The sequence below is a fragment of the Teleopsis dalmanni genome, chromosome 2, assembly GCF_002237135.1.
Source record: "Teleopsis dalmanni isolate 2A chromosome 2, ASM223713v2, whole genome shotgun sequence".
NCBI classification, from domain to species: Eukaryota; Metazoa; Arthropoda; class Insecta; order Diptera; family Diopsidae; genus Teleopsis; species Teleopsis dalmanni.
In genome coordinates, this window is record NC_051847.1 from 100,733,130 (window position 1) to 100,761,122 (window position 27,993).

Genomic DNA, 27,993 nt, shown 5'->3' on the forward strand with positions numbered 1-27,993 from the left:
TGGTACCCGATACGGCTCTTGTACTATTGGATGATCAGTTGTTTATGTAATTTTTATTTTCGTTAACCCCATTTTGTCTATTTCACTCAAGCTGGTGGCGAATACATCTCTATTATTATTAATAAGATTTCGCAAGTCTTGTCGTATTACATCGCTATCGCTTCCGCAGTTGATTTCGTTCATTGATATAGGATCCCGCAGTAGTTATTTTTACCATTAAATGTCTTGACGTCATTAAGTGTCTTAAATGTCTTGTCTTGGATTTGTCCATTAATAGTTCTCGATACTGTTTTCCGTACAAGACTGCACTGGCTACATGTATCAAGTAGTGCTGTACATTGTCTATCATTGATGTATATTTTTCTTATAGATTCTTTGGTGCGTTCAATTCGACTCACACTCAAGTCCACACAGAGCATACTCTGACATTTCGGGTGAACTTTTCCGCAATCATTACACCGTTGTCTACGTTGTGGCTTTGAACAGTAGCGCGAAAAATATCCCGCTTCAACGCAATTGAATCAAGCTCTAATCTTCGGTTCCGTTCTAAACTTTTGCTGTCCGGTTTGACGATGAATTTACCAAAACTCTTTTGTTCGTTCCGCGTTGCATATTGCGTAAAAAGTCCTCAATACATTCGCGAAATTTGGCGCTTGCAATTCAGTTTCGTTTAGTCCATTGCGAGTATATTTTATAATGGCATTATCACTTATCTTGTATCGTCGACTAAGTGCCGCAATTCGAAAACAATAGTCTATGATGCCTTCATTAACATTACGTACCACTTAACTCAATTCAAAATTAATGTCAGCTTTGTCACATTTTACATCAAATTCTGCACGCAACTTATTCGAAAAACTGCTCCGCTCGCTATCGAGGAATACCGCAACCGCGCTACTCCTTTTAACTTTCCATAAACGGATAGCAATAGTTGTTCTTCATTCCATTGGAATGCATTAAGAAATCTTTCGACGCGATTGATTGCCTGATCGTAAAACCGTTTCTATCTGTTGTATCGAACACGGGTATCGTTTCGCTGATATCATTTACCGACCCATGGTGTGGTAGACTGTTAGCCACTGCAATTGCCGTCTTCTGACTTTCGTTTTTTTCACTCACGTTTTCCATAGGTTTACTTCGTGTCAGGTTTTCTATGCCTACTACAAGTTGTTGAATCATTCGTTTCATATTATCTATACGTGAATTTATGGAACTCACATCTACCGGCTCGCGGATTTCGTCTGTTTTCAGGTGCTCCGTCAGACGCAAAACCAATTGCGTTTTATTGCCCGTTGAATCTAAGCCTTCTTCTTTCAACGCCTCCTTCAGCTCACTTAAACGCCTGCAACTTTATCATTTTAATTTTTTTACAGCCGTTAATTTAAAAAGAACAAATTTCGTTTTACGTTTCGTTTTGTTTTATATCCTAACTTTGCTTTCGCGCATGTTAATTTATTGAAGCACTAGCGCTCTCAAGGGCACACGTTTCGGCTAGGCGATATTTATCCCATTTCTGATTTCTGTTAAGTTTTAAATTATTATTTATTATATTTTATATTTAAAATATTTCTACAAAACTCTGACTGTTATAATTTTCTCTTATGTCTTTTTCATGTAGAAATTTTAAAGTTCAATCTTTACAATGTGTTCTTATTACTCAATCAAAAATAAACGCTATGCATCCCGCCATTTCGCAAAGTCAACCCTGCATGGTTGCATTTTCGTGTTCTTTACATACGTATTCCAATTTATTTTCATTTATAAATTTCAAACTACGTGAAAACAACATACGCCTCTAAATTTCAATATTTATACTTTCGATTTAGCACGAACGCATAAATTTCAAACAAATCAAATCAATGTTGTTCAATCAAATATTCGCATTGGAAAGACAAGACGTCACGCAAATAGTTCTCAGCGACTGTAACCACTTATATATGATTACATACATTTGATTTGTTCGTACGAACATGCAAGACAAAATTCGCATGCAATGTAACCGCAACCTTATGCGGTCTTATACAAGTGAAAATTGTATTAACGATATAAAAATATATATAAATTGATAATCCTGATTATTTCTTGTAAAGTTAATTCATTTGAAAATTAATCACAATAACGTCTAACCCCTTTGCTTTCACTATCATTATAGATGTACATATATGTATGTGGTTTAAGCACAGGTTGGTATATATTATGCATTTGAAAATAGGTACAATTAATTTAATTATAGCAAAAGAATATTGTAACAGCATTTTAATATAGAAAATACATTTCGTTTGGAAGAAACTTCGTTTTATTTATTTCAATTTAAATATAATTTTGTATTTGAAATATTTAAAAATCGTTGAGATAACTTTTATTTGAAAAATTACATCTTGCGGTACTTTATGTACCTCCTTAAAGTAACTTATTTTTGGCATTTAATTTATTTGACATTTCAATTTATGTTTATAGGTGCATGATTATGGATGTTTTTAGGCGAGAATATAATATAAAATTAATATTATTTAGTTTTATTTTTTCTAAATTATCATTAAATGTAACAAAAAAACTAAATTGATTTATAATTTATATTCTTTAAACACGAACATATGTTTATTTCAGTTAATTTATTATCGTTTTAATATTACCTATAGTTCATAATATCTAGTAATTATAAGTGCTAATAAAATAAAATAAAAATATTGTTTCTCATGAAAGCTTATATAAAAATATTTTAAACACACAGTAAATTTTATTAAAGTTTTTAGTCTTTATAAATGGTATCTAATTACATCAAAAATAATAAAGACATTTTTAACATGATTGTAATATGAATTGCATGGGACTATATATTAAGTACGACCATTAACATCTTACATCTTTCTTACATATTTGTATAAATTTGTTCATGGCATAATTACGACGGTTTTGTAAACAATTCCTACTATTCTAATAAGTAAGATAAATAAACTTAATATTACACATAAATTGTTATAAAACAAATATTTTAAATATAATACATTAATTAACCAATTCGTTATTAAATGACCATTTTCGTTAATGTGAACAATACTTACTTGTAAATATATATTTTGGAAAAAACTGTAATAAATTTTAATATTCGTTTGAAATGCTTATCTGTAAATTTTAAGTTTGTTAGTATTAAAATACATCATTAATTTACTTTAATAATAATTTACTTTTGCAATTAATAAGAAACCCTAAAATTCAAATTATAAACCAAAAATCATATAACTTGAAATTACAAGTTACTCATATTCCTTTTCTTATTAGTTATAAAATATTTTCGCGATTCTCACATTGATATCTGGTTATATCTAAAGATAGATGTTTCAATATAAAAATAATAAGAAAAATAGTACTAACAACATTGTTAAAAATGTATATGTAAGTTCAAAATATCTACCAACTAATTTATATTGATATTATGTGTTTCATGTTATTACAAACTTTTCTTTAATATCTATATTAGAAGCATTATAAAAACAAATAAAAATCTACAAGTATTTAAACATTTTATTTTTTAAATAAAATTCACAGTCTTAAACAAATTATTTTGAGTTATTTTATATAATTACTGAATTCATTATATATTTTTATATATGTTACATTAAATTGTTTTAAAAGGGATTCTTTAACCGCTTTAAAATTTCTATATTTTATTATTATTTTACATAATGTAAATTTCAAAGATTTTACATAATAAAGATTTCACTAACGAATAAATAATTTAATATAATTTTATGTTTTCATCTTTTTATTTTAGTGAACTATAAAATTTTATTGATCTGAATAAATGACAATTTTGCAATTACAATTTATATTACTTTATGAGTGTGATACGCGACCCACATCACATTTTTATTTAGATTAAAAACCAAACATTTAACATATAATACATTATTTTAAATAACTATGTTCTTTTAAACTCCATTGCATTAAATTTTAATAACATTGGCAAAACAATAACTTGAAACATAATTACCATAATTAATTTTTGAAGTACTTTGCTATACTTTGCTATTCATGTACAGATAGGAACGTATTCAAGAAAGACCTGTTCAAAGTACAATGGTTTAATATACTTAAAAGTTTTATAAATTTTCACATTTTTAGGTGCATTATTAACATTTCTTTTTTAACAGCTTTATGATCTTTAGTAATGACATACTCTATATAGATATAAAGACGTTAAAAATCACTATTATTTGATAATCCTAAAACAGTTTCTTGGTAACATCGCTAAAATTAACGCGTTTAATTATTGACAAATTGTGATTATTGTATTTAGTTCTTCCTGCGTTTAAAGCATTTAACATGAATTTAAATATAAAAGTTGTACTTGGACATAATTAATCAATTATTTTAAATTTTATTCTTTTTAAGCAATTTTAAAGTACAGACATTTTTAATTAACTATATATGTTTCAGCTGATTTCTAACGAGATTTAGAGAGAAACAGAATAAAATATAAACAGTGGTATATTACAACCAAGTTTTGTTTTAAACATAAGATACTAAGCATTTATTATTTATACTAATTTGAGATTCCAGTTTAAGAAAAAGTTTAAATACTTAAAAAGTCAAACGAAGTTCAAGTCTTTGGTAGCTTAAGAAGAACAAGTAGTGTATATTGATTTCAATACAGAAAATATTTACATAATTTACTTGGTAATATGTATATACAAAAAATAAATATCAAGATTTATATGCACAAATATTTATGTGTTGGTATTTATATTACTATTCTAATTCAAGTACCCAATGTTAAGTAACAATTCGTCAAACATTTACCATCAGAAACCCCCATAACCGCCTAAGTCGGAAGGTTTTAAACGTTCGTACATACTGAGGTGCGAATGATGTGGATATGTAATTGCCGCTGCTGTTAAAGCAGACACGGCACTGGATGGAGGTGTCGGTGGTTGAGGTGTAGGTGTTGGCTGATGGTGTGCATGTATTGCAGTTGCATAGTTTGTGGCTGTTGGAGTAGGTGCTCCATAACTGTATGGATAATTGGGACTAGGTATATGAAGTGCTTGACTTGCTGTGTTTCTATACGTATTATCGTAAGTAGTGCCATAGGCAGGATGGTGATGATGTGGATGATGTAAGTTTTGTGCGGTAAATAGATAATGACTACCAGCGTTTTCATAACGTTGATGTGCATGTGTATGATCCAAATACACTGGAGTGTGAAAACTTGAATGATGATGATATGTGCTTGTGTTATTTGCTGCACTAGAAGCATAATTTTCGTTATGAGCATTCGATCTGACCGAAGATGCTGCGAGATTACTCACTGAAAAACTGTTATTATGGATATTAGAGAGAGGATTATTACTGATACTGTTACTATTTCTGGTTGTAATTGCATTAACTGTGGTTGTTGTGGGAGGTGTACAGTTTTCTGAAGATACTGTTATTCTATCTGCTGTTGGGCTGTTAACATGAACTGAATTAACTGGCGTTGTGCTGGGTGTTACAGAAGAAATAATTTCGTAAGAATGACTTTGGTTTGTTTGTTGTATCTGTTGAGGTGATAACAATTGCGGTGATGAACCTGCAGACGTTGAATTTATACGATTAATACTAAAACTTCCTGGAGAGTTTGTTGCATATATCGATGGCAAATTATGTGGTGTTACATTTCCACTACTTCCTCCAGGTAGGGAATCTGGTGTACCGTCCGTTATGCTTCCACCATTTGTTGTACTTGTTCCGAAGTCAACAGATGTACGACTATGTTGACTATTTTGATTATGTTGGTTTGATAACACGTGTAAATTACTCTCCAGTGTATGATTTGTACCTATCATTGCTGAACTGACGACAGAGTTATCACTTTCAGCTATAGTAGGTATTTGGTCTACTAATGATTCTAAACCTGAAAGACTTTTGCTGGATACATCCGAAGACGATATTTGCTTATGAGTTTTAGATATGCAATTGTTTAATTCTTGTGAATGTCGTTGATGGTTATTTTCAGTTTGATGCAAAGCTTGGGTTGTAAACATATAATTTGAGTTATCAAAACATTGCTGATGTTGTTGCCATGTTGACATATGTCCTCGATTCTCAGATTGACTTTGGTGTTGCTGCTCCAATTGTTCGCATTGCATATTATAAATATTCGGTTCACGGTAGTTTAAATTAATATTATCAGAATGCGGATGATGAATTCGATCAATTTGTTGTGAAGGTAGCCATTGAAAATGATTATTTGTTGCATGTTCAGGAGGAAGTTCTGATGTTGAATTATCATAACTCAAACGTTGATGTACCTCTAAAATATCCCTTTGTTGCATTTCTATATTTTGATTGTTACCAACAATATTATTGATATTTGTACCTCTTTCAAAATCTACACCGCAAATATTTGATGAATTGGGCGAAGGTGTTGAATTTGTCGATTGGGACTCACTTGGTGGTATTACTCCTACAGAAGGCAATGTTGATTCTGCTGTTATTTTTGATGCTGACATAAGTTGGGTTGGATAATAACCAGTATTAGTGTCACGAACATGTGCTTCTACTGAAATTAATTCTTTAGATTCTTCCTGACGATTACCTATTAATTTACTCAACGGTGGCGTTTGTTGGTTACTTTGAATTGTAATTGGAGATGATCCAGCTACATATTTTGATGTTGAATGAATTGCAGGAGAATGAATTGGTGAAGGAGTTGGATATAATTTATTACTAAAATTTGTGGGCGACGGTTCTGCAAGAAACATACTTTGGGATTGCTGTTGAAGTTGTCGTTGCTCAGGTGTTTGCAAAAGTGATGAATTTGCTTTTTGTAATATAGCAGAAGGTTCACTAGGTATTAGTTTCAATTTTTTTGGTCTTCCGCGTTTCTTTTTAGGCACTTCTCCAGCGTTATTACTTACCATTGATAAATTAAGAATATTGTTACAATCCATACCCACTTGCATATTATTTATTGAAATTTTATTACCAGTTGCTGGATCAATAATTTCTTGTGTTTTAATCTTCTTTGGGCGTCCACGTTTCTTTTTTTCTGGTATTGAGTGATTTTGAAATGATCGCATGACATTGTCACGCATATACATTTCATTATTGCTTGATAGTTCTCTGTTAGATTCTCTATTTGTTGAGGAATCTCCACAACTGCTTTCTCGATCAGCTGAACTTGCACCATTCACACTTCCAGTTGTATTATATATGAAACTACTATGTGCATTATCATACCTAATGTTATTTTGGTTTGTGTCCACTCCTTCAGTATGCTGTGAAATTATATTTGCATTGGAGGGATTATTTGTATACATTATATTAACGTGTTCTTCTCTGTTGCAATTGGATACTATTAAATTTTTACTAACATTTTCTTGTTCACAACATTGCCGTATACTTTGTTCTGTAAAAATACACTCTGACTCTTCAATATGAGGTATTACTCCATTTAAATAGTCACGAAACTTTTTAAGTGCTGCATAAAATGGAACTTTGTCAGCTGCACGTGGTAATTGTGCACAACGAGCTGAAGATGATGGCATAACCCATATATACTAAAACAAAAAGTGTTAAATGAAATCAATACAAATAAGAATTTTGAATAAAGCTTACCGTATTTGTCCCATCTACACATTCTGGCTGTCGACCGAAGTGAAATTCTTTTTTACCAGAGAATACTTCAAAGATTAATTTTCCATTAAATACAGCAATTTTTGGTCGAAATTTTTGTAGTTTATCTAATAGAATTTTACTGCCTTCTTTTATTTCTTTCCGCGTCAAATCAGCAGATCCTTTTGTAGCACGTTGAACCATATTAGTAAAACCTATACCACATTCTATAAGCTTGTAATCTTCGTCTGCACTCATTTGTTCTTCTGTTAATCCCGATAAATATAAACATTTCCAGAAATGATTACCTGGCCCAGCGTAATGATGGCCTTTATATGCTGCAAACAAACCAGGATTTATGCCAATCTACAAATAAATAAATTAAATAGTTTTAAAAGTAGTTAATAAACACATATATATATATGCAGGACATCAAAGTTACATAAATATTAGAGGTTTTCCTTTACTCCAACAAATGAAAAAGCGTATAGTTTAGGGGGATTTTTTTAAATATTAGCTAAGACACGCGACGTCACACAAATTAGAAAGCTTTTAAAAATGAATAGTATCTTCCATTAAATGGAATAAATTTTATATTTTTTTCATTTCCTGTAGATTAAAAAAAAAATGATATTCCAAACTTAATTTATATGATAATATTCATATATTTATTTTATTTTATTTAAAAAATTAACATTTTAAAAATTTTTAAATTGTTTGTACATTTGTGTTATTTATTAATACTCAAATACTAAAAATATATTTTGTAAACAAAGCATTCATTTAGTATTCTTCATTTTTGTACATTTTTTAAGTAAATTTGTTTTGCGAAACAATATTTAATATGTCTACTATTATCGGTTGAAAAGCCCCAATATGACCGAAAAAAACCAAAAGATTTTTAAAAAGTACTTAGCAAAGAAATTCTTATAAAAAGGAAACTTAATTGTGAAAGAAATGGAATACCAGGTTTAAGAATATGACATGGTCAAAACAGAAAACTATTAATACCAAAAGCCTATTTTTAATGTGTTGGTTTACTTATTTGGACATTATAGTATAAACCAGTCACCGGCATACGTGCTTCTTCCAGCGTGGTTAGTGTTGCCTCAACTTGATACTATACAAGAGACACAGTTTTGCCCCACATCCTTTTTCTTTATCGGCCCTTGCAAAAATCTTTTTTACTAGAGCACATTTCATCCAATAGACGACATACACTTCGTTTTATCCTCATTCACCCTAAGACCATCTATACAGATCGTTGGGTCATCTTTTTTCAGAATAGGCCAAGAAGTACTGTGCTCCTAATCAGCGGACATGCTTTCGTCTACCCACATTCTACCTGTGAGCTGATGCATGCTCCCTATCGGCACATAGCCTGCTGTCTTAAATAAGTTTGTAACTTGCCGTTCTTGTTTGTTGTACACACATCGATTTCTTCTTCTTAATATCGTTTCTTCTATCTGAAAAAGTGACTATATTCTCCTTTATTTATCGATATTGTTCATGCGCGGCACTCGTAATCTTGATATATGTATGTAAAGCAGATAAAAATTAAATTATACTAACATTTTGTAATGGAGTTTTCTGAACAAATTAAGATTTAGAATATTACATCCTGTACACGCCAATATTGAGAAATGAAAATTTATCAACTGCAGCAACCCCCTTGGCTTACGGTTTTATTTTTTTAAACGAAGGATTTGCCTTTATATTTATGATGCATTGATATGATATATTCTGCATATAAAATTTATATAAAAGAAATTTACACTCACTATAACTATATCAAGATTGTCACACAAATGATCAGGTAAAGTTCGTTTTATAACATCTTCTTCCGACATTCCATTAAAACGGTCATGCTTTTTGCGTTCTTTGGTTTTAAGTAAAGCTCCATTATTATTTTCTGGATCGTCAGCTGAACTCAAAATGCCAGGCTTTACACTATTAAATAAACTACTTAAAAATTATTATAAAATATAAAAAAATGTTCATTAGTTAACTTACTTTGGTATGGAATTCAAAGGTAGACCATCTACATCTAAATTCTTTTTTTTTCGCCCACGCCGTTTTTGTTGTTTTACTGTATCATTATTATCAATAAAATTTAGTTGCTGATGGTATTCTTGATGTTGGTCAACATGTAGGGGAGCTGGGTCATTAATCATTTCATGCTGTTGAGAACGTGATTGTAGAGCAAATAAATTCTCATTCTGCCTGTCATTCATATTTAAATAATTACTACGAGACTCGTGGCTTGCAGTTGTAGAATTAGGGGTCATTATTCGAATTTCATTTCCAGCAACAAGCGTATCTGTCATAAAACTAAATGGATCACTATGTGCATCGCTAAGTTTTGTAATATTGGCAGAAATATCAATGCTATGATTTTTATTCATTTGCATATTTAATTGTTTTTGACCATTATTTAACATATTCATTTGCTGTGATCGTTCGTCGCATTTTGGTTGAATTAAACCACCTGTGTGTTGAATCTGGTGTAGCGGTGTTACTGAATGCGTTGATGAACTGTTGGGTGTTAAAACGTCCCCTGCGCTAGTTTCGTAACCGTCATCCTGATTCTCTTGTTTTGTAGTAGTAGGTGATAGACCCCTTGACATTTAAACAAAAATTATTATAAATTTAATTATCTACGTTTTTTATTGAAAAAATTATAGACAGGTATGTTATTTAATATTTATTTTTTCACAACAATCTGTAAAAGACGTCTGTAAAAGACGTCAATGAAATTTAAAGAAACTTTTACATAATTGAATGTTTATTTCATAGAAATTCAAACACACGAAATAAATTCAACAAAATTGTAATAGAAGTTATTGAAAATGTAATGTTTAGTTTAACTACTTGGTAACCCCTCCTTTAAATACAACTACTGTTACTATTCTTTTCTGTAATTTAATTTCAGTTAATAAACATCTTTTATTACAACAGAAATATGGTAACTTGTGACGATATATTAGGGATTATAGAAAAAAACTTCACCGGAGAATTCTGTTAACGCACACAAGTAAAAGCAATAGCCGCATCAGTATTGAGACCATTAAGACTAAATTTATAATCAACCTATCACAGCAATATCAACAAATCAAATTTCAGATACTAGGTAATACTATTTATTAAATACACCACTACAAGGATCTCGAAAAGTGCAACATATAATTATTTTAAATACATGAAAACTATATATTGTAACAAAAAACATGAATACACGATATGTATAGAAAAATATGAAATCGAAAAAACAGAATATTGAAAAATACATGAACTAACTCAAAACAAATATACCATGTATATTTTATAGAAATGACAATAGCAATTTAACCCTAATCGGACTGGGAATCTTTACAACCTTTAGAGGCGACAGAGGTACAATTGTGTCTTTATATATAAAGTATGAAACACCTTCCCCTATCCAATTTTTTTATGATAAATAACTAATTTAGAGGTTTTCGAGCTATTTAAAAAAACTTTTTGTCATTATATAAAAGCGTAGCTTTTTCGGCAAAACTAATTAAACTTTATAAACAAATAATGTAATAATGCAATGTAAATAACTAATGTAGCCGCTGTTGCTTCTTATACGAGCAACAATGTCTCACAACTGCTTCAAGATGATACTAAGATTTATTTGATGAAAATACACGTGCAGATCGTATGAGAACAGATTCGAGACATCTGGACAATGTTAAACAGAAATTTGGAAAAGCTTATAAACCATATAACTGCATCACTGTCGATGAACAAATTTTTCCGTTCAAACGCCGTACTAAAATGTACCCTATTTTGTGTAAATTTAAGCCAGTTAAAAATGGTAATAAAATTTTTTGTACTTGTCCTAGACAAGTAAGCATTGGTGAATGAACTGTGCTAGACTTAATTCGCTTGTTGAAAGGATCTGGAGGAAATGTCGTTACCGACAACTTTTTTACATCTTTAGAGCTAGGTAAGATATTTCAATTCTGGAGCAATGCACTCGTTGGAACAATCAGAAAATATAAAAACTATCTGTCAAACAACATGCAGCTGTCAACAGCAAGGCATGTGAATTCAGCACAACAATCTGTTCAATGTGCAAAAAAAAAAAACAAATGAGTTTTGATTCTATCAACCTTGCACATGAAAGGAGAAATTGAAAATAATTCGCAGAGCGCCAGGAAAGAGATAACCAAATTCTATAATAAAACCAAAGGTGGTGTCACCGGTTGGACAAAATATTGAGTGAATACACAGTAAAACGACGAATGTTGCGTTGGTCTCTGGCAATGATTGGTAGTAGTGGATTGGTCTACAACATGATTGGTAACAGTGGATTGCCATCTTATATATCTACAGCGAGCATCAATCAAGGTTTAAAGCAAAGGATTAACGAAGAAAGTTCCTCAAAAATCTTGCCAAACAGCTTTTTGGCAATCCGTAGTGCAAATAAAAAAATATAGATAAGTATTTTGTTATTTTGCTACCACCAGATTCGTACTTCTGTATGGGTGCGAAACATGAAGGTTTACCAGATCCATCAATTCACGAATACAAGTTTTCATAAACAAATGTCTAAGACGCATCTTCAAAATATGGTGGACAAAACTCATCTCTAACGTGGAATTATAGAAAAAGGCTAACTACAAAACGTCGTGAGTGAAATAAAAAAAACGAAAATGGCAATGGATTGGATATACCTACTCCCTAATACCTAAGCCCTAATGTGGAACCCGCAAGGCAGTCGTCGGCTTGGCGCTCTTTTAAGAACATGGCGAATGACAATCGATGCCGAACTAAGATCAGTGCGCTACTCATGGAACGAAATTTGCACGGCAGCTACAAACAGGATACCGTTTAGAGGAATTGTTGAGCCGCTATGCTCTATTGGGAGTTAATGCAACAAAGAAGACGAACAATTGGATAAGTGATTCATCCTCACACAAGATAGCTGTGTTATTTTATAGAAATATTTATATACGCTGTTGTCTTTTTTAGTTTTACGAGTACATTAGATAAAATTTTTTTTCCATAGAAAAAATATTTGTACCAAACAATACTGTAACGGCAAATATGATTTAACAATCAATGATTGGTAATACTAAATTGAATTCTATATATTTATATGTCAATATTGATGCAAATATTTTGCTTACAAACATAACGAAGCAGGTATTAATATTGACTAGTAACTCGTCGTTGTTGTTATGGCTCTTATGACACAATCTGTAATCGACTACGTCGTCGCTGCTTATAGGACTGTGTTGCTGATGATACTGCTCTTTTAGCAGTCGACGAAACAATTGAAAACGCAACAGTTACATTACATGTAAGTGCTATGATAACATGGACCACTAATTGACGTATAAACCTTAACAACACCAAATCCATATATATCCAGTTTTCGCATTACAAAAACAAATTATATTATAGTTTATACCATATAAATGGTTAGTTCCACATGCTAATGAAGTAAAATACCCTGGTATTACTCTAAATGCACGGCAGCGTTGGAAAGGGCACGTTAATGCGCGATTAAGACATTACGTCAATTCTGTAGTTTCTGCTTTTCTGCAAAGGACTGCACAAATTCAAGAGTTATAAAGTACAACAGTACAAAACCTCATGTTATAACGCTTTCATACCTTCTTGAAATAAATTGATTTAAATAAAATTCCTTGTTAGTATATATATACTATAGGGTGTTTTTTCAGCTGCCGAGGACTTAAAATAGATGGATAGATAATTTCATGACATTTATTTTTTGAATATGATTTCCGGGATATGTCCGCCGCTGCTACGAATTATATGATCCATTCGACCAGTTCAATTTTTGACTATTTTTTGCAAAAAATGTGATTGTATGACGTCAATGATGTCATCAACATTTGTTTCCAATATTACAAGAGTTGCTGGTTTGTCGGCATAAACCAATGACTTAACTTAACCCCATAAAGTTATCGAGAGAGGCCAGTTAACAGAACCACTTCTGTAAAGCGTGGTTTATGGCAAATTGCACCTTCTTGTTAGAACCAAACGTCGTCGATGCTTATCTGATTCATTTTTGGAAACAAAAATTCAGTTAACATGGATCGATAGTGCTCGACTTACTCTAACGGCAACTCCTTCGAAAGCAATAAGGACCGACGAAATAAGGACTAAACACTCAATTTTAATGAATGTAACGGCGATTTGGCTATTTTGCTTATTGACGTAGCCATTCAACCAGAAATAAGCTTTATCTCTAAACACAATTCTTCAATGAAGTGGTTTATGAACTTCGCGAACAGATTAATTTTTTTCAAAGTAAATTTCCACAATTTGGATTCATGATGAATTGCCAAACCTTATTGAACAGGAATGTTAACACAGTTTGACATTCTCAGGTTCTCATGCAGGTAAAAAAAACACCTTATAGTTGCTATAATTAACGTCTATATCTATAATTAGGCGTTTGATAAACATTTTAATTTATCCTTAACCACCACCAGTCAGATGGAGTCAGTCACAACGTATCACCAATATGATTTTTCTCCACCCTCTTACAAAGATTTCGCGTATTTGTAGCCAATAACAACATCGGCGTCGTGGTTAGGAACTTCATTTAGGATAATTTCTTATCAAAAGAAAACAGACTCAAAGATTTATTATGTATAATGTCAAAAAAATGCTAAAAACAGCAGTTAACATTAGAAAAAAATACCCTCTATAAGAATGTTCAGAATATGTTAAGAATAGTAAGGTTACAAATGTTCGTTTATAATTTATATTAGTAGATCCATTTAATGTTTCGTTTTCTGCGCATCATACTGGATTTGTATAGAAAACAATTATAAAAAAAACAACTATAAATAATTCAGCTATGACAAATTATTGGAGTACGAAGAATGCTTCTATGAAAAAAGCAATTTTCTGGTCGCATAGCAACATAATTAACTACTGCCTACACAATAGTAATGACCAATACTGCAAAATTTGTACTGTATCAAGGATTTCAAAAGGCATGTACCTAATTCCTCTAGTTACAAAAGACAACTTCGAGACACAATAACTAAATAGGATATAATCACGTGGTAAATAGTTACTTCTTATGTATAAACCCTTCAACCGCAATATGTGCCCCTATTATAGCTAGATATAGCAATGTATTTATACTTTAGAGACTAATTCAATATAGCAATGTACTTGTAGTTTGCAGACTAGTTCAATATACCACTTTCTCTCAAACGCTTCTCAACTCTTTTATTTCGCATATTTTATATACCCACTTTCACTATCCCATTTCACCCAAAATGGTTCTTATGTAATCCGTTTATCTTCCTGTTCGTTTTCTAACAAACTTAATAAAAAAAAATGTTGCTAAGGATATAAAATAAATAATTGAAATGATATTTTCATCTAATTTCGTTATGAATACTGCTTAGATAGAGCATTAAACAATTAATAAAAAATAAGAAACTTACAGCTTATATGGGGCATTGCGTTCATCATGAAACTCATCCAAGATTAAATCATCCATAGTTGCTAAAGTACTTTTTTGCTTAGACGTAAGCAAATTATGTTCAATACCTTGTTGTTGGAGTGATGTCATTAATAAGTTAGATTGTCCATGTTCTTGAAGATAAATGTTTTGCTGTTGGTGGTGATTCTGTTGATAATGTTCATGTAATTGCTGATGTTGCGACTGTACTCTTAGATTATTATTTAATTCGTCATGTTGTAAATAGGACATAAGATTAGAATGACTATTAGCCATTTGTAGTTGATCACGTTGATCATTTTGCGAATTCTGTTCTGTATTATGTCGAAGTTGTTCTATTTGGGATTGCATTTGATGATGCAAAGAAATTGGTTGCGGACTGAAAATGACTTGTGCACTTTCCCGTTGATGTTGGTGGTACAACTCTGATTGGTCAAAATTTTCTAAATCATTTTGGTGTTGTAATTGTAAGTTATTTCTGTTATGATTTGGATGAACAATATGATGGTTCTGTTGATTATATTGTTGTAATTCGATTTGACTATATAATCTTTCATTTCTGATATTATGCAATGTACTTGAATCCTCAACTTTGAAATTACCATTCTCATTTTTCTCATTGCTTTGCGTAACAATGCTTGAATCGGAATCCAACCTAAGTTCTTGAATATTTTCCGACACTTGATATGAATGCAAATTAGGTGAATTAGCTAAACTTTCATTATGCGGTTTACTTTTTTCTTCTTCTGTAAAATATTTTTTTTGATTTATATTGGTTTCTTCAATAAGGTTTTGATTGTTTTGATTTAGCCTTTTATGATAATTTATCGCATTGCTGGACCAACGATTATTTTTTAAGTATTCATCATCTTTAATACACCCATAATTATTTATAAATAATTCTTTGTCTGAGTGAAATGTTATTGAATTTGTGTTTGGGTTTTTTTCTGTTGATTTTACCAATTCTGTTAACAAAACATTATTGTCTGAATTGTTAATGTTTTCATGGTTAATTTTAATATTGTCATCATCATGTTCTTTTTTTAAATTATATGAATTGTTTATGTTATGGTTTTTTACACAACCATGAGAATTAGTATACAAAAAGAACTCAGTTCTTGTAGATTCATTTTTCGCACCATCTTTATTGTCATCCAAATCAGTAGAATTTTCATTCAAACAGTTATTTATAGTATTTTTATTTTTAGGTTGAATACTACTAGATTCAACCAAATTTCTAATATCATAACTACTCGTATATTTTGTAGTAATATTATGGACACTGTCATTATCATTACTATTCTGTTTGCTATTAGTATTACTAGTATTGTTATTACTATAAAATGATGCCTCTGCTGCGATTTTTTTTTGTTCTTGAGGAACATTTTTAACCTGGCAATATTCCAAATTGTTGACAATTTCAGACTCCGATTTTTTGTCCATTGTAGTATTACTATCTTCTTTAGTTGCACCAACTACTGAATTTTCGTTGTAGGTACTTTGAGTTGTAGTATCCACAAATAATAAAGGAACTTTGTTACCTGTAGTATGCATTGAGTGAGTTTTGATTAAATCGGTATACATGTATTCATTATCCGGCAAATACTTATCAGGAGTTAAAACAGTATCACCTGAGGTATTAATTGTATACGGAATCTCGTTGTTTGAGTTTGAAGGATCAACATTTGGTCTATTATCAACACCTTTTTTTTTATCATCAGTATTATGTTTCTCATTTGTTTCATATGATGGTATGGTTTTATCCTTAGTATATGTTTTTGTTTTCAAATTACAGTTAAATTCATTATTTGATGAATTAGTTGCCTCCAATTCTATATTTTGAATTAAAGGACCTTGTTCAAAAGATTCTTTTTCGTTGGATGTTTTCTGAAAAAGTGATAAGTAAAATTAGAACTCGGAATTATATACAATACAAATATTGATGCAATCTATTAAAAAATTATATATGGCACTCTGGAAGTCTCAAAAAAAATGAATACATCAACTAAAAATTTTATTTTGAATTTTGGGAAAAACAAAACTAAGAGGCTACTTTTAACAAAATATAATTTAGTTAAGTTTAAATATTCATAAGAAGCAAATGTAAAGTAAATGAAAATAAAAATATACTTATTTACGTTAAAAGTCTATTAATATTATTAAATAGACTATTAATATTGAAATACATGTTATATTAACTGAAATCAGCTGATTATTTAGAAAGATAACTGAAATCAGCTGATTATTTGGAAAGATTATAGGTATCATAGGTGTCATAGTACGTGAATAAACTTGTTTCAGTTTTATAGTTAAATTTTGTTTATAGACTTCACAACAGTAGATTCGGGTTAATAACGGTCACAAAGGGAAACGTAGCCAAAATCTGATTAATTAACTGATTAATTTGGATATAATTAGTAATGTTGTGAATGTTGCACGGCTTTTGGATAGTGCAGAAAAAAGAGTTTAGAGACTTTAACTTAAATTATAAAAAAAATTACCTTTTCATGATCTGCGGTAATATTTGACTGATGTTGTTTTTGCTTAATCATTTTAGCATTTGTAAATAAATCTTCATTTTCACTGAAATTACTTTTACGTTTTCGATCATCAGGACTATTTACTGCTTTATCCGACATTACCACAATATTTGTTTTAATATTACTACCGATATCTATATCAGAATTCGTAGATAACTCCGAAGAAGTTGGATTTTTAATGTCAATACCATCGCCACTCATACTTTTTATTGATAATAGTGATACTTGGTTTGGCGTTACATCTGCGCTAACAGTTAAGAACTGTTCTGGTTCGGTTATAGAAGTGGTATAAATATTGTCAAGTGTAGCTTCTTCTCTAAATAATGTTGCAACTTGCATATTATATATGTTCCACAGATTTACACTTTGTTAATTCAATTTTATTTTGTATACCGTAATGCTAAAATTGTTATTTTCTTTTTTAAAGTTCAACACCATTATGTTCATATTATTGATAAAGTATGTTTTTTAAGGATTTTATCTTTTTTATATTCAGTTAAAAATATATTTTATTGAAAATTACTTTAACATATCATTGCTTCGTTGCTTTGTTAGAGATTATATTAACGTAAGGTGCAGAGGAACCATTTTTATAAGATGAACTGTGGTAACCTGCAACAAAAATTATAATTAAAAAAAAATTCATACCAAGTTTTTAAATATTAATAATGATTATATGTACAAAAAAAAATAATTTAAAAATTTAGGAATGCTTAAACAAAGACTAAGAATTAGTATTTATTTAACTTAATTCCATTATGATATCGGAAATATTTTGCTTGAAAGCTGAAGAATTTATTACTTCAAAGAGACAAATTCATATTCGGTCTTTAGCAAATTGTTTAAATAGCATACTAACGCCATGAATCGAAAAAATTCTAGAAAAAATTTAAGAAGTCAATATTTATTTAACAAATAATCGGCCATACATTCAATTAATTAAAATATATTTTTTGTTGTTGTAATGCAAACTTCACTTTCTTTAGTAAATATGTTAACTAAACTGTAAATTATTTAAAATAAGCATAGGTAAGTAAAAAAATCAGAATTGTCGGAGAAAATGCTGTAAAGTTTGCAAAGTCGTAGCGCTGGAGATAGATCGGGCACGTCATGAGAATGCCAGAAAATAGACCACAGAAGCGAATACTCCATTTCACTCCGTACAATGACTGCAGCAGAGGTAGACAACTTATTAGATGGCTCGATAACGTAATCGACGACATCCAAAAATAGGTATCCAAAACTGAAGGTCTAAAACAACATGCAAAGCAGAATGGAGGAAGCTAATTGATGCCGGTAAAGCTCACCTCGAACTGTAACGCTTGATAATGATGATAAAAAATGAAAAAATCAGAATTGTCGAAGAAACTAAGTTTAAAAATTCTTATTTAAAACTTGCTTATAATTATTTTGATTATGAAAAAATGATATTTTCTAGATAAGAATGCAATTTCATTGAGATAGTTCAATTTTTAATCGTTGCATAAAAAATGCAAAATAAAACTAAATTGCGACAAAAGAAAATGAAATATATCCTTAAAACTTAGGAAAATATTTAAAACATATATATAAATTCATAAAGCGTATACAAGTGGCATTCACTCAAAAGCAGTTTCTTTCAGAGAGATATAACTATATTTTAGTCTTGAATTATCTGGGATTACCCACCCACTCGTTCAATGATTAGGATTTTGTTTTGGGTTTCAGTTACTTCAAATAATTCATTTTAATATGGAAATAAATATAATGTAAGAAAAACCTCATTTGATAGCTACGAAACAACTAACAATGTTATTCTAGCAACTATCGTTTTAAAAAATCTTTTAAAAGTTGTTTCGTATTCTTCCTACTATCTTGAAATCTCTTTTCTGTCTTTCACAAGACAGAATAAAGCTGATAGCTGGCATTTTATTTTATTTATTTTTTTTTTGTCCTACCATTTTCATACCATTTTCATATATTGCGCAAACGACGCATAGTGTGCAAAAAAAAAAAACCTACTCGAGCAAAATTTTATATTTTCTAAACCATAAACATATTGAGATGAAATTTTCCTTAAACTTTATTTCTGAGATGACCTTGGCCTACCAGAACCCCTCACATTTACTTAGTTACTTCAAAAACTATGATAGATAAGAAGTTGAAATTTGGTATACTAAATACTCGCATTATAATGCATATGCCCCAGTTATGCAATACAACTGTAAAACCTATAGCGGAAAACAGCTTTTTAATTCGAATTAAAAATAATAAAACTTTTTCTGGAAGAATACAAGAAAAGCAAAAACCTTTGAAACTGTCTTTCGTTATATCTTTTAACAGACCTTCAACTTTTTTTGCCAGAATTGCCTGTAAGTATCTGTGACAACCAAGTTTAATCAGTAATATAAATAAACTACGTGCAGATGACCAAGCATTTATGCTTCAAATATGCTGCTATAAAACGTATATCTGCGGTGCTTGTAGGTGTACACAACCCACCTACATTACATATACATACTACCTTGTAAACTTTTACTTATATTAACTGAGCTTACGACTAATAGTCGTATTTAATTAGTTTACTATTTTTCACTCCCTATCAAACCGATGATAAACAAAAATTTTAGCAATTGTTCCAATTGTTTGTTAAAAGGGCTGACTGGTTAAAGTCAATTTGCTTTGTTTAAAATAGTTACGCTCATACACCGGTTTTATTTTAAAATTTTATTTTCGTTTGTTTATTATTTAGTAACATTCTCCTAAAGGATATCAATTATCTAGTGAATCAGAAATCACAACAAACGAATTAATTCAGAAGTTGAATAACGAATGTGGCTAAGAAGAGCGCTCTTTATATAAACTCCTCGACACCATCCCATATATGAAAAAATCTATAAAAGGTAGTATGTTAGATAACTTTATTAGACTACATGTCGCATTAGTAGAATCCATTATGAATATTTAACACATTAAATTTAACATATTTAATATTCTACTCAACTGTTGATAACATTTTCAATTTGACTTCTATAATACACCTTAATTCAATTAACAATAAGAAAACTTATGCCTTTTTTGTCGATTTCTCATGTGCATTTGACACTTTTCCTAGGAATGCCTTATTTTTCAAATTAGCCACTTTAGATTTGTCTTGAAAGTTTTTGACCATACTACTAAAATTATACCCAGCAGTCGCATCTTATGTGTTCTTCGTTTAGAATCAGTCAAGGTGTAAAACAGGGATGCTCAGCCCGATTTTGTTTTCTCTATACTTAAATGATCTGCATGACTTTTTAACGGGTGAAGTACCTACCAACTTAACTCATATAAGTGTTTTTGTATGCTGATGATGTGGTTCTACTTGCGGACTGACCTGTTGTATTGCAAGTTATGATAGATGATCTGGAAAGGTTTGTTTACTATGGGGTCTTATCGCGAATCTATACAAATCTAAAATAATGATTTTCAGAAAAGGTCCTAGTGTAAGTAATTGGTTGTCGTGGAAGTTCGGGGAAAGTCACGTAGAACTTTTCAATGAATATAAAGTGGTTTCAATTTCCAAAATACTCAATTTGACGGAATCTGATTCGGTCAAGAATTAACGGAAACGTGGTGTGTGAAGGTAAGATTGAATATAAATTCAGCAAAAACTACAATAGTGCCATTTACAAGTTCAAAGCGAAAATAGCAGCATCTAAAGGCGATCTACGATCTAGTATTTAATAACACCAGAAAGCTATCTAGCGACAACAACAATCGAACTATGCCTTTAAAAAATAGCAATGAAAACTCTATAACTATGGAGGTCTTTAATAGAAAGCAATCGAAACTCTATAACTATGGAGGAGGAACAATTTAAAATGTGGCGTGACCAAGACTATGTTAATAACTAATAACAACATGCCGCAAATTGGTCAACCAAGGCGACCATTACGCAATATATGTAATGAACCTCCAATTAAACAAGAAATTGTATCAGCGATGCGTTCATTAAAAAATGGTAAATCTGCTGGCGTCGACAATATTCCAGCTGAGTTTTTGAAAGCCAATGTAGATTGCACAACTGATATGCTATATCCTCTATGTAGAGATATTTGGAACAATGAAGAAATCCCTTCAATGTAGAAAGAATCGATAATAGTAAAAACACCAAAAAAGGGTGACCTCTCTGACTGCAACAACTGGAGAGGAATAGCACCAGTTGCAGCTGTGAGGAAAGCTGCATTATAGATTCAATCAACGCACAACTTCGTAAACAACAATCGGGTTTTCGGTTAAATCGCTCATGATTTGACAACATAAATGCGAGTTATTATTGTGCAATGCATCGAATTCAACAGCACTTTATCTGCAATCAACTACGAGAAACCTTTTGATTATTTCAAGAGAAACTGAATATAGTTGGCCTCAAGGATGGGAGTGTCACAAAAAATTATTAGCATTATAAGAAAAAGCTACGCACAAACAAAATGCAGAGTGCTATATAACGTAAAGTTAAGTGACTCCTTCACTGGTGTTAAAAAAGGCGGAGACTAAAAAGACACTACAAACTTTCATCAACCGCTGATTGCGAAACATAATGAAGATATAGTTGCCAAGAACGATATCAAATGAAGAACTCAGGAGGCAAACTAACCGAACGTCTATTAATGTTAAAATTCAAAAGTGAAACTATGGATGGATAGGTCATACCTTACTTAGGCCTTATGACGATAAATCGCACGCAGCGCTAATATGGAATAGGAATTGAAACTCATTTGCTCTAACCTTTAGCTCCTAATGGAGTATGGAATAAAATAATAATAATAAAAGTTCAAATATCTAAAAACATTTTGTTTTTGTCAAAATAACATTATAAAAGAAAAACAGAAAATTTTTAGGGTGTCATATGCTGCATACGATATCAGCTAATACAATTGTCAAAATCACAAGAAGTTTGAAATTATTACGAAACCATATCATATCGTAAATTCTCAATGCGTCCTCAATTTGCTTCAAAACTGAAATTAAGTCACAGAAATGGGTTGGAAGTTTTAACGAAGACTTACAAGATAAACCAGTACATGATAACTAGGTAAATGCATAGGTTACTCACAGACAAGGGTGCTGTCGTAGTGGTCTTTATGGCAGAGATGAAATAGTAGAAATCTCCAAAAATAAACGCTACCATCTCTTAACGGGAAATATACGCATTGTTTTGACATAACCAGATTTCATTCCAGTGCCTCTTTATCCAGCATTTTCAGCGTACAATGATATTTGCGGAGAAAATAATTCTACCATCTCAGTGATAGAGAAAATCCTAACGACATTAATTGGTAAATCACCATCACGGGTCTTTCCAGGAAGAAAAGATCGCAACTGAAGATTTATATAAGTGAAATTTTTTATTTTGTAGTAATCAGCCAGTTCAGGAACGATCACTTTAATTTCATTACGCTATGTGGTAGAGTTCTGTCGTTTTGCAAAAATTGTATAATCATCAGCATACATTATGACTCTGAGTCCCTCTGGACTTCGTACTCCCAAAATGAAAAAGAGATGTTCCCCTAATAAGAAATTGACAAATGCATCATTTAATAGTCAGGGAAAAAAATCTAAGGCAAGTTGTTAAGAAATCTGTATGGGAGACTGTGTTAACCCGCTTTGTGACATTTAGTGCTACTAATATAGTATAAAAACGGAAACATTATCTTGCAGAGTTGTTGTTGATATCTGCATATATATAACTATAACGATATAACTATATGTTGCAATATCTGCTTGAGAACACAGAAATTGGTTAATACGATTAACCGTATGTGTTATTAAATATGTGAATCGCCAAAACTGAGATGCCAACAGGCCGTAGTGACTTCAAAACATTTGCTTGTATGATCAGCTTCCTCATTAGAGATATCGGTACAGGTTTTTTCTATCTGCTTTTTCATGAAAGGCAGAAGCACTACTGACAAAGATCCAGTTAAAATTATGTACTTGAGATGTACGAGGCATAATTTACTGAAAATTTTCATCTGCCCTCTTGCAGACTGCCAAAACATACGATAAAAATGATGTAGTCCTTTAGTAAGTTAATTTCAATGACACTGCGGGTGATCTCATAACAAATAGATCTGCCATTAAATTATATAAATCGAAAACTTATTGAAAAAAATTTGTCTACGAATAGGTTTCTTATATAAAATTTGATCTCGGGAACAACTTTGTGATAATATTTCGGAATAAACGAGACACTATGTTGTACTTATAGTACTCTGGTTTACTGGTAACCCAGAACAAAGTTAACTCTTAATTTTGTGTTAATTTATTCTTCAAATATAGAACCAAACAATTTTTTAATATTATTAAATTTTTTAATATCATTATAGAACCTACTTTTTGAATTTCACTTTAATAATAATATATTTTTGTGGGTATTGTTGATTGTGGGATTATACTACAAATAATAAAAAAAGCAGATTTTTGTGTGAAATGGAACAGAACATACTTTCAGTGCGAAACATTTCTTAAATGAAACTCGGAAAATTAATTTCACATATTTTATAACTGAAGCTTACTCCTTAATATATTGGTTTGTTCTTAATAAGGATCTAGTTTTTACTTTGAAGTTTAGGCACATTAGAGCATTGTAAGTCAGAAGGAAATATCCTCAGGAGTGTGAAGTTATAACAAATGTAGTGTAACAGAGTAAAGTGAAGAAAGTGTAGGAATAGTACACTCTGTTAACTTATTTTACAAAATTATAATTTTATGCTTTTTGCAAAATCGAATGTATACGTAATAGTAAACACCTGCGAAATAATTCTGAAGAAATGTACAAATTAATACAAACATACAAGCACTTACTTATTCAAACATATATTATGTGATTGTAGAGAATATATAACAAGCGAAAAAGAAGCGAAATTTCTTAATATCAAGGAAAATTATATTTGTAAAATTTGTAAAACCATATTTACAAACATATTACATAAGACAATATATTCATGTATATATTTGACCGCACATTACTTCTTATTTCAGATCAGTACTTTAACATAAATAGTTTAATGCACGCCTGTACATCGTTAGTATTTGATTATTATTAAAAATGTCTCACAGTATTGTAAAATTATAAATTCACAGTAACTTATAAATAGGCACCATTTGGCCAGAAGCAAAAAAGACAGCCAAACAAGCGCTAATACTAACTAATATACTCAAAACCTAAGAAAACAATTATGTACATCTAAATACATACATATGTATATCTACTTTTGTACAAACTGAGGTATATCTGTGTACATTTTTATTAGTACATATAAATTCATTTTGGTATACACTTAGTAGGCTCATTCATTCGTGCATAGCCACTCTCAATATTACATGAACGTAAGCACTTTGTGTTATCACACTCTGCAGTATTATCGAGAGAATGAGGAGGCAGTAACCTAAATGCATTGAATTGAAAATCCCAATTGAACATAACACATATCGTCGGTCGCACTGAAATTTGAATATTATTTTTTTTATTTTATTTGTTGTTATGTTATTGCAATATATATATATATATATATATATAAATCAGTTCATTCGATTGTTTCATAAAAACTTGTTAAGATAATATTGCATTAAGAAAAATAAAAGTACATATTTTGAAAAAAAAAAACACATTTGGTTGTACGTTATTATTGTTTTCTGCAATATTGACTCATAGCCGGGACACATAATTTGTAGAACATCTATCTACGAAACACAACTGATTAACATTTTTAGTACACATCTCAAGTATAGCATAGCTAGTATATAGCAGAGGTTTAGAAATTGCGACACTAAAACATGGCAGCATAGCAACTACTAAAAAGTAAAAATATTGAAGAAAGCACAAACTAATGCTGCAAAAAAATCAAACGCACTTTATTACTTGCTAATATAAATATTCTGTACCAAAAGTCATGCACAGCTCTTACATTTGGTTTATAAGATACATTGATTAGATGTGTTGATTGAAAATTTTGACATATATTGCTTTAAAACAGAAAAAACAGAAAAAACAGAAAAAAAAGAAAAATAAATATTTAATAAACAGTGTCACAATAACTATAATTTCAACTTTTTCCTGTATTTTGAGAGTTATAGCTTAACCAAAAATAAATTTAACACAAACAATTTTATTAAGATATTAACATTTAAATTAATTAAATGCAGTAATTTCAAGATATTTCAAATTCGTAACAAAATTGGTTTGTAATAATAAAAGCGCTATACCTTTTCAGACTTTTTAAATGTTATATACAAATCACAAAAATATTCACTTTGTACTTATCAAAAATGATCTTTAATTTATTCAAATTAATATAAACAAAACATTAATTTTTTTTATATAATCTAATATTAGGCCAAAGCCTCTAAGTCGAGAAGCTTTATTAAAGCCCTATGCTTTTAGAACTTAAATTGCTTAAATTCTTTTATAACGTATAACCAAAATAATTAAATATGTATACGCCTGTTATAAATAAAATATAGGGATGAGAAGATTAGAAGCACGAGCACAAAAGGAACTTTCGGTGTTAAAGTTAAAAAATGTTCACATTGCAAAATTTTGGATTACACTTAGTCTAAATATTGATAACTCGTTAATTTTGATTTGACAACATCCACAATTAATAACGGATATATTTGTACAATAGTATTTATAAAAAAGTTCCACAGAACAATTAGATGATATTAAACAATTTGACGTGCAATATATTAAACGCATACCATTTTAAGTTGTAATACAAGATCTTATAGATTTTTAGATTTATTACTTTGGGTTTTGTTTTACTTCGAATATAAACTTACGAAGCCATTTAAAGATAAAGCGATGTGAAATATTAAAAATCAGCTGTTGCTTTCCTATTAAATTAAAGTAATGAAAAAAAATTCTCATGCTAAAAAATCGAGCAATAAGAATCCCCAAACAATGGATTTAACTAATATCACACCTAACTTCCATCATTGCTGCAAATATTACATTTTCTATTAATAAGCAATCAAGAATACATACTGGTACATAATACACCTTGTTCATAATTCGTTAAAATATTGCTGAACTTTTCGGAAATGCACTTTTTTATAGAATTTTTATTGGACACCAAACTTAGCTAGTACATTTATTTCATTTCGTAGTATGTATTATTTCATTTACTTTTTATGCAACATTTTTTCCATATTGCCTTTTCTTTAAATATATCGAATTTTAATATTCTTAACTTTGTTTATTATTTAAGTATATTTAAAACATTTTCAATTTGATGTATCACAACAAAACTATGATTAGATTTATGATGATGAAGGATTGTTATACGTTCTTCAGAAATTTTATCTATATCAGCTTTTTATGTATGTAAATAAATACATACATATCTGAAATTCCATTTATATATATCACATATACAATATAAACACAACCAATACCCGTACTACACTTTCTGCACGTCTACTGTTCGCAAAATCAAAAGTTATCATGCAAACATGGACGGAACGTTGTAATTGTCAAATAATATCTTGACTAGACACACATGGAATCCGTTTAAAAAGAACGTTCTTAATTTTACACACAATATATTGGATTAGGGGGGAAATATTATAATTTACAAACGTGTGCAAAAACTAAGAGCCCATGTTCCTTTTATTTATTGTAATAATATTTATTGTAATTACATATGATTACGATTTATTAAAATGTTTGATAATTAATACAATTGCACAGTTTAGGTTTAAAACAACAGAAAAATTAAAATTTATTTTAATTAAAAACATAGAAGCTATAATAATATTAATTTATTATTATATTATCTTATAATAATTGTTAACAGTACTTACGCCTTTCCTTAAAATCAGAAAGTGTAATAATTAGATCGTTAGGTATTTATAAAAAAGGCCATTTTGTCTCCAAAACGTATTAAAATTGTAGTAATTTGTTCCTAAAAGGCGCAAATTCTGAAATTTATTATTAAACAACACTGTTTTGCTTAAGTGCCGAAGCACAAATACGCCTGCTCTCATGCCGGAATTTAAACGGTCATATTGTTTTTCTCTTATTCTCAAATTTAAAATAAAAACACTTGTACCCATGCTGTGCCCGAGACACTCTGCATAACATGGCCCTTAACATATGAACTTAATCGAATTGGCAAGGTTGTTCGAGGTATTTATAGCATGGTTATGCCATCACTTTAAAAATATATCAAATGCTTTTTTTGACAAATGTTTTTTATTGCGTTCTTAATTTAGTTAATTTAAATAAAAGAAAATTAAGTGATTATTAAAAGCAGAGTTGGTATTTGCTCATTCATGCAGCTCACACTTGTAGCAACAGTACAAACGACATGGCAACCCTTACAATCAGCCGATTGTCACTTTCACAAAACG

The 27,993-nt window shown here is 30.3% G+C and overlaps 1 protein-coding gene across 5 annotated transcripts; it reads right to left on the bottom strand.

Moving 5' to 3' along the window:
* Positions 1–4,551: 4,551 nt before the first annotated feature.
* Positions 4,552–27,067, bottom strand: LOC119685616 (uncharacterized protein PF11_0213-like). 5 transcript variants are annotated; one of them, XM_038099952.1, is made up of 7 exons: positions 26,982–27,067; positions 17,578–18,228; positions 15,060–16,963; positions 9,610–10,215; positions 9,378–9,561; positions 7,600–7,962; positions 4,552–7,541 (listed from the first exon to the last, which is right to left on the bottom strand). In XM_038099952.1, the coding sequence occupies exons 2-7, from the start codon at positions 17,953–17,955 to the stop codon at positions 4,803–4,805; spliced, it is 6,174 nt and encodes a 2,057-aa protein (XP_037955880.1). In that variant the 5' UTR covers positions 17,956–18,228; positions 26,982–27,067; the 3' UTR covers positions 4,552–4,802. The 5 variants fall into 5 exon arrangements, with proteins under 5 accessions (XP_037955880.1, XP_037955881.1, XP_037955883.1 ...); XM_038099953.1 differs by lacking the exon at positions 26,982–27,067 and adding an exon at positions 26,768–26,951; XM_038099955.1 differs by lacking the exon at positions 26,982–27,067 and adding an exon at positions 26,627–26,720 and having other exon boundaries at positions 9,378–9,546.
* Positions 27,068–27,993: the final 926 nt, after the last annotated feature.

Excerpts from the sequence above, each read along its gene's own strand:
- LOC119685616 (XM_038099952.1), bottom strand. The coding sequence starts at position 17,955 with ATGCAAGTTGCAACATTATTTAGAGAAGAAGCTACACTTGACAATATT. Across the intron at positions 9,562-9,609 it reads CCTTTGAATTCCATACCAAA|TAGTTTATTTAATAGTGTAA; the intron begins GTAAGTTAACTA and ends ATAATTTTTAAG. Across the intron at positions 7,963-9,377 it reads ACAATCTTGATATAGTTATA|ATTGGCATAAATCCTGGTTT; the intron begins GTGAGTGTAAAT and ends ATTTATTTGTAG.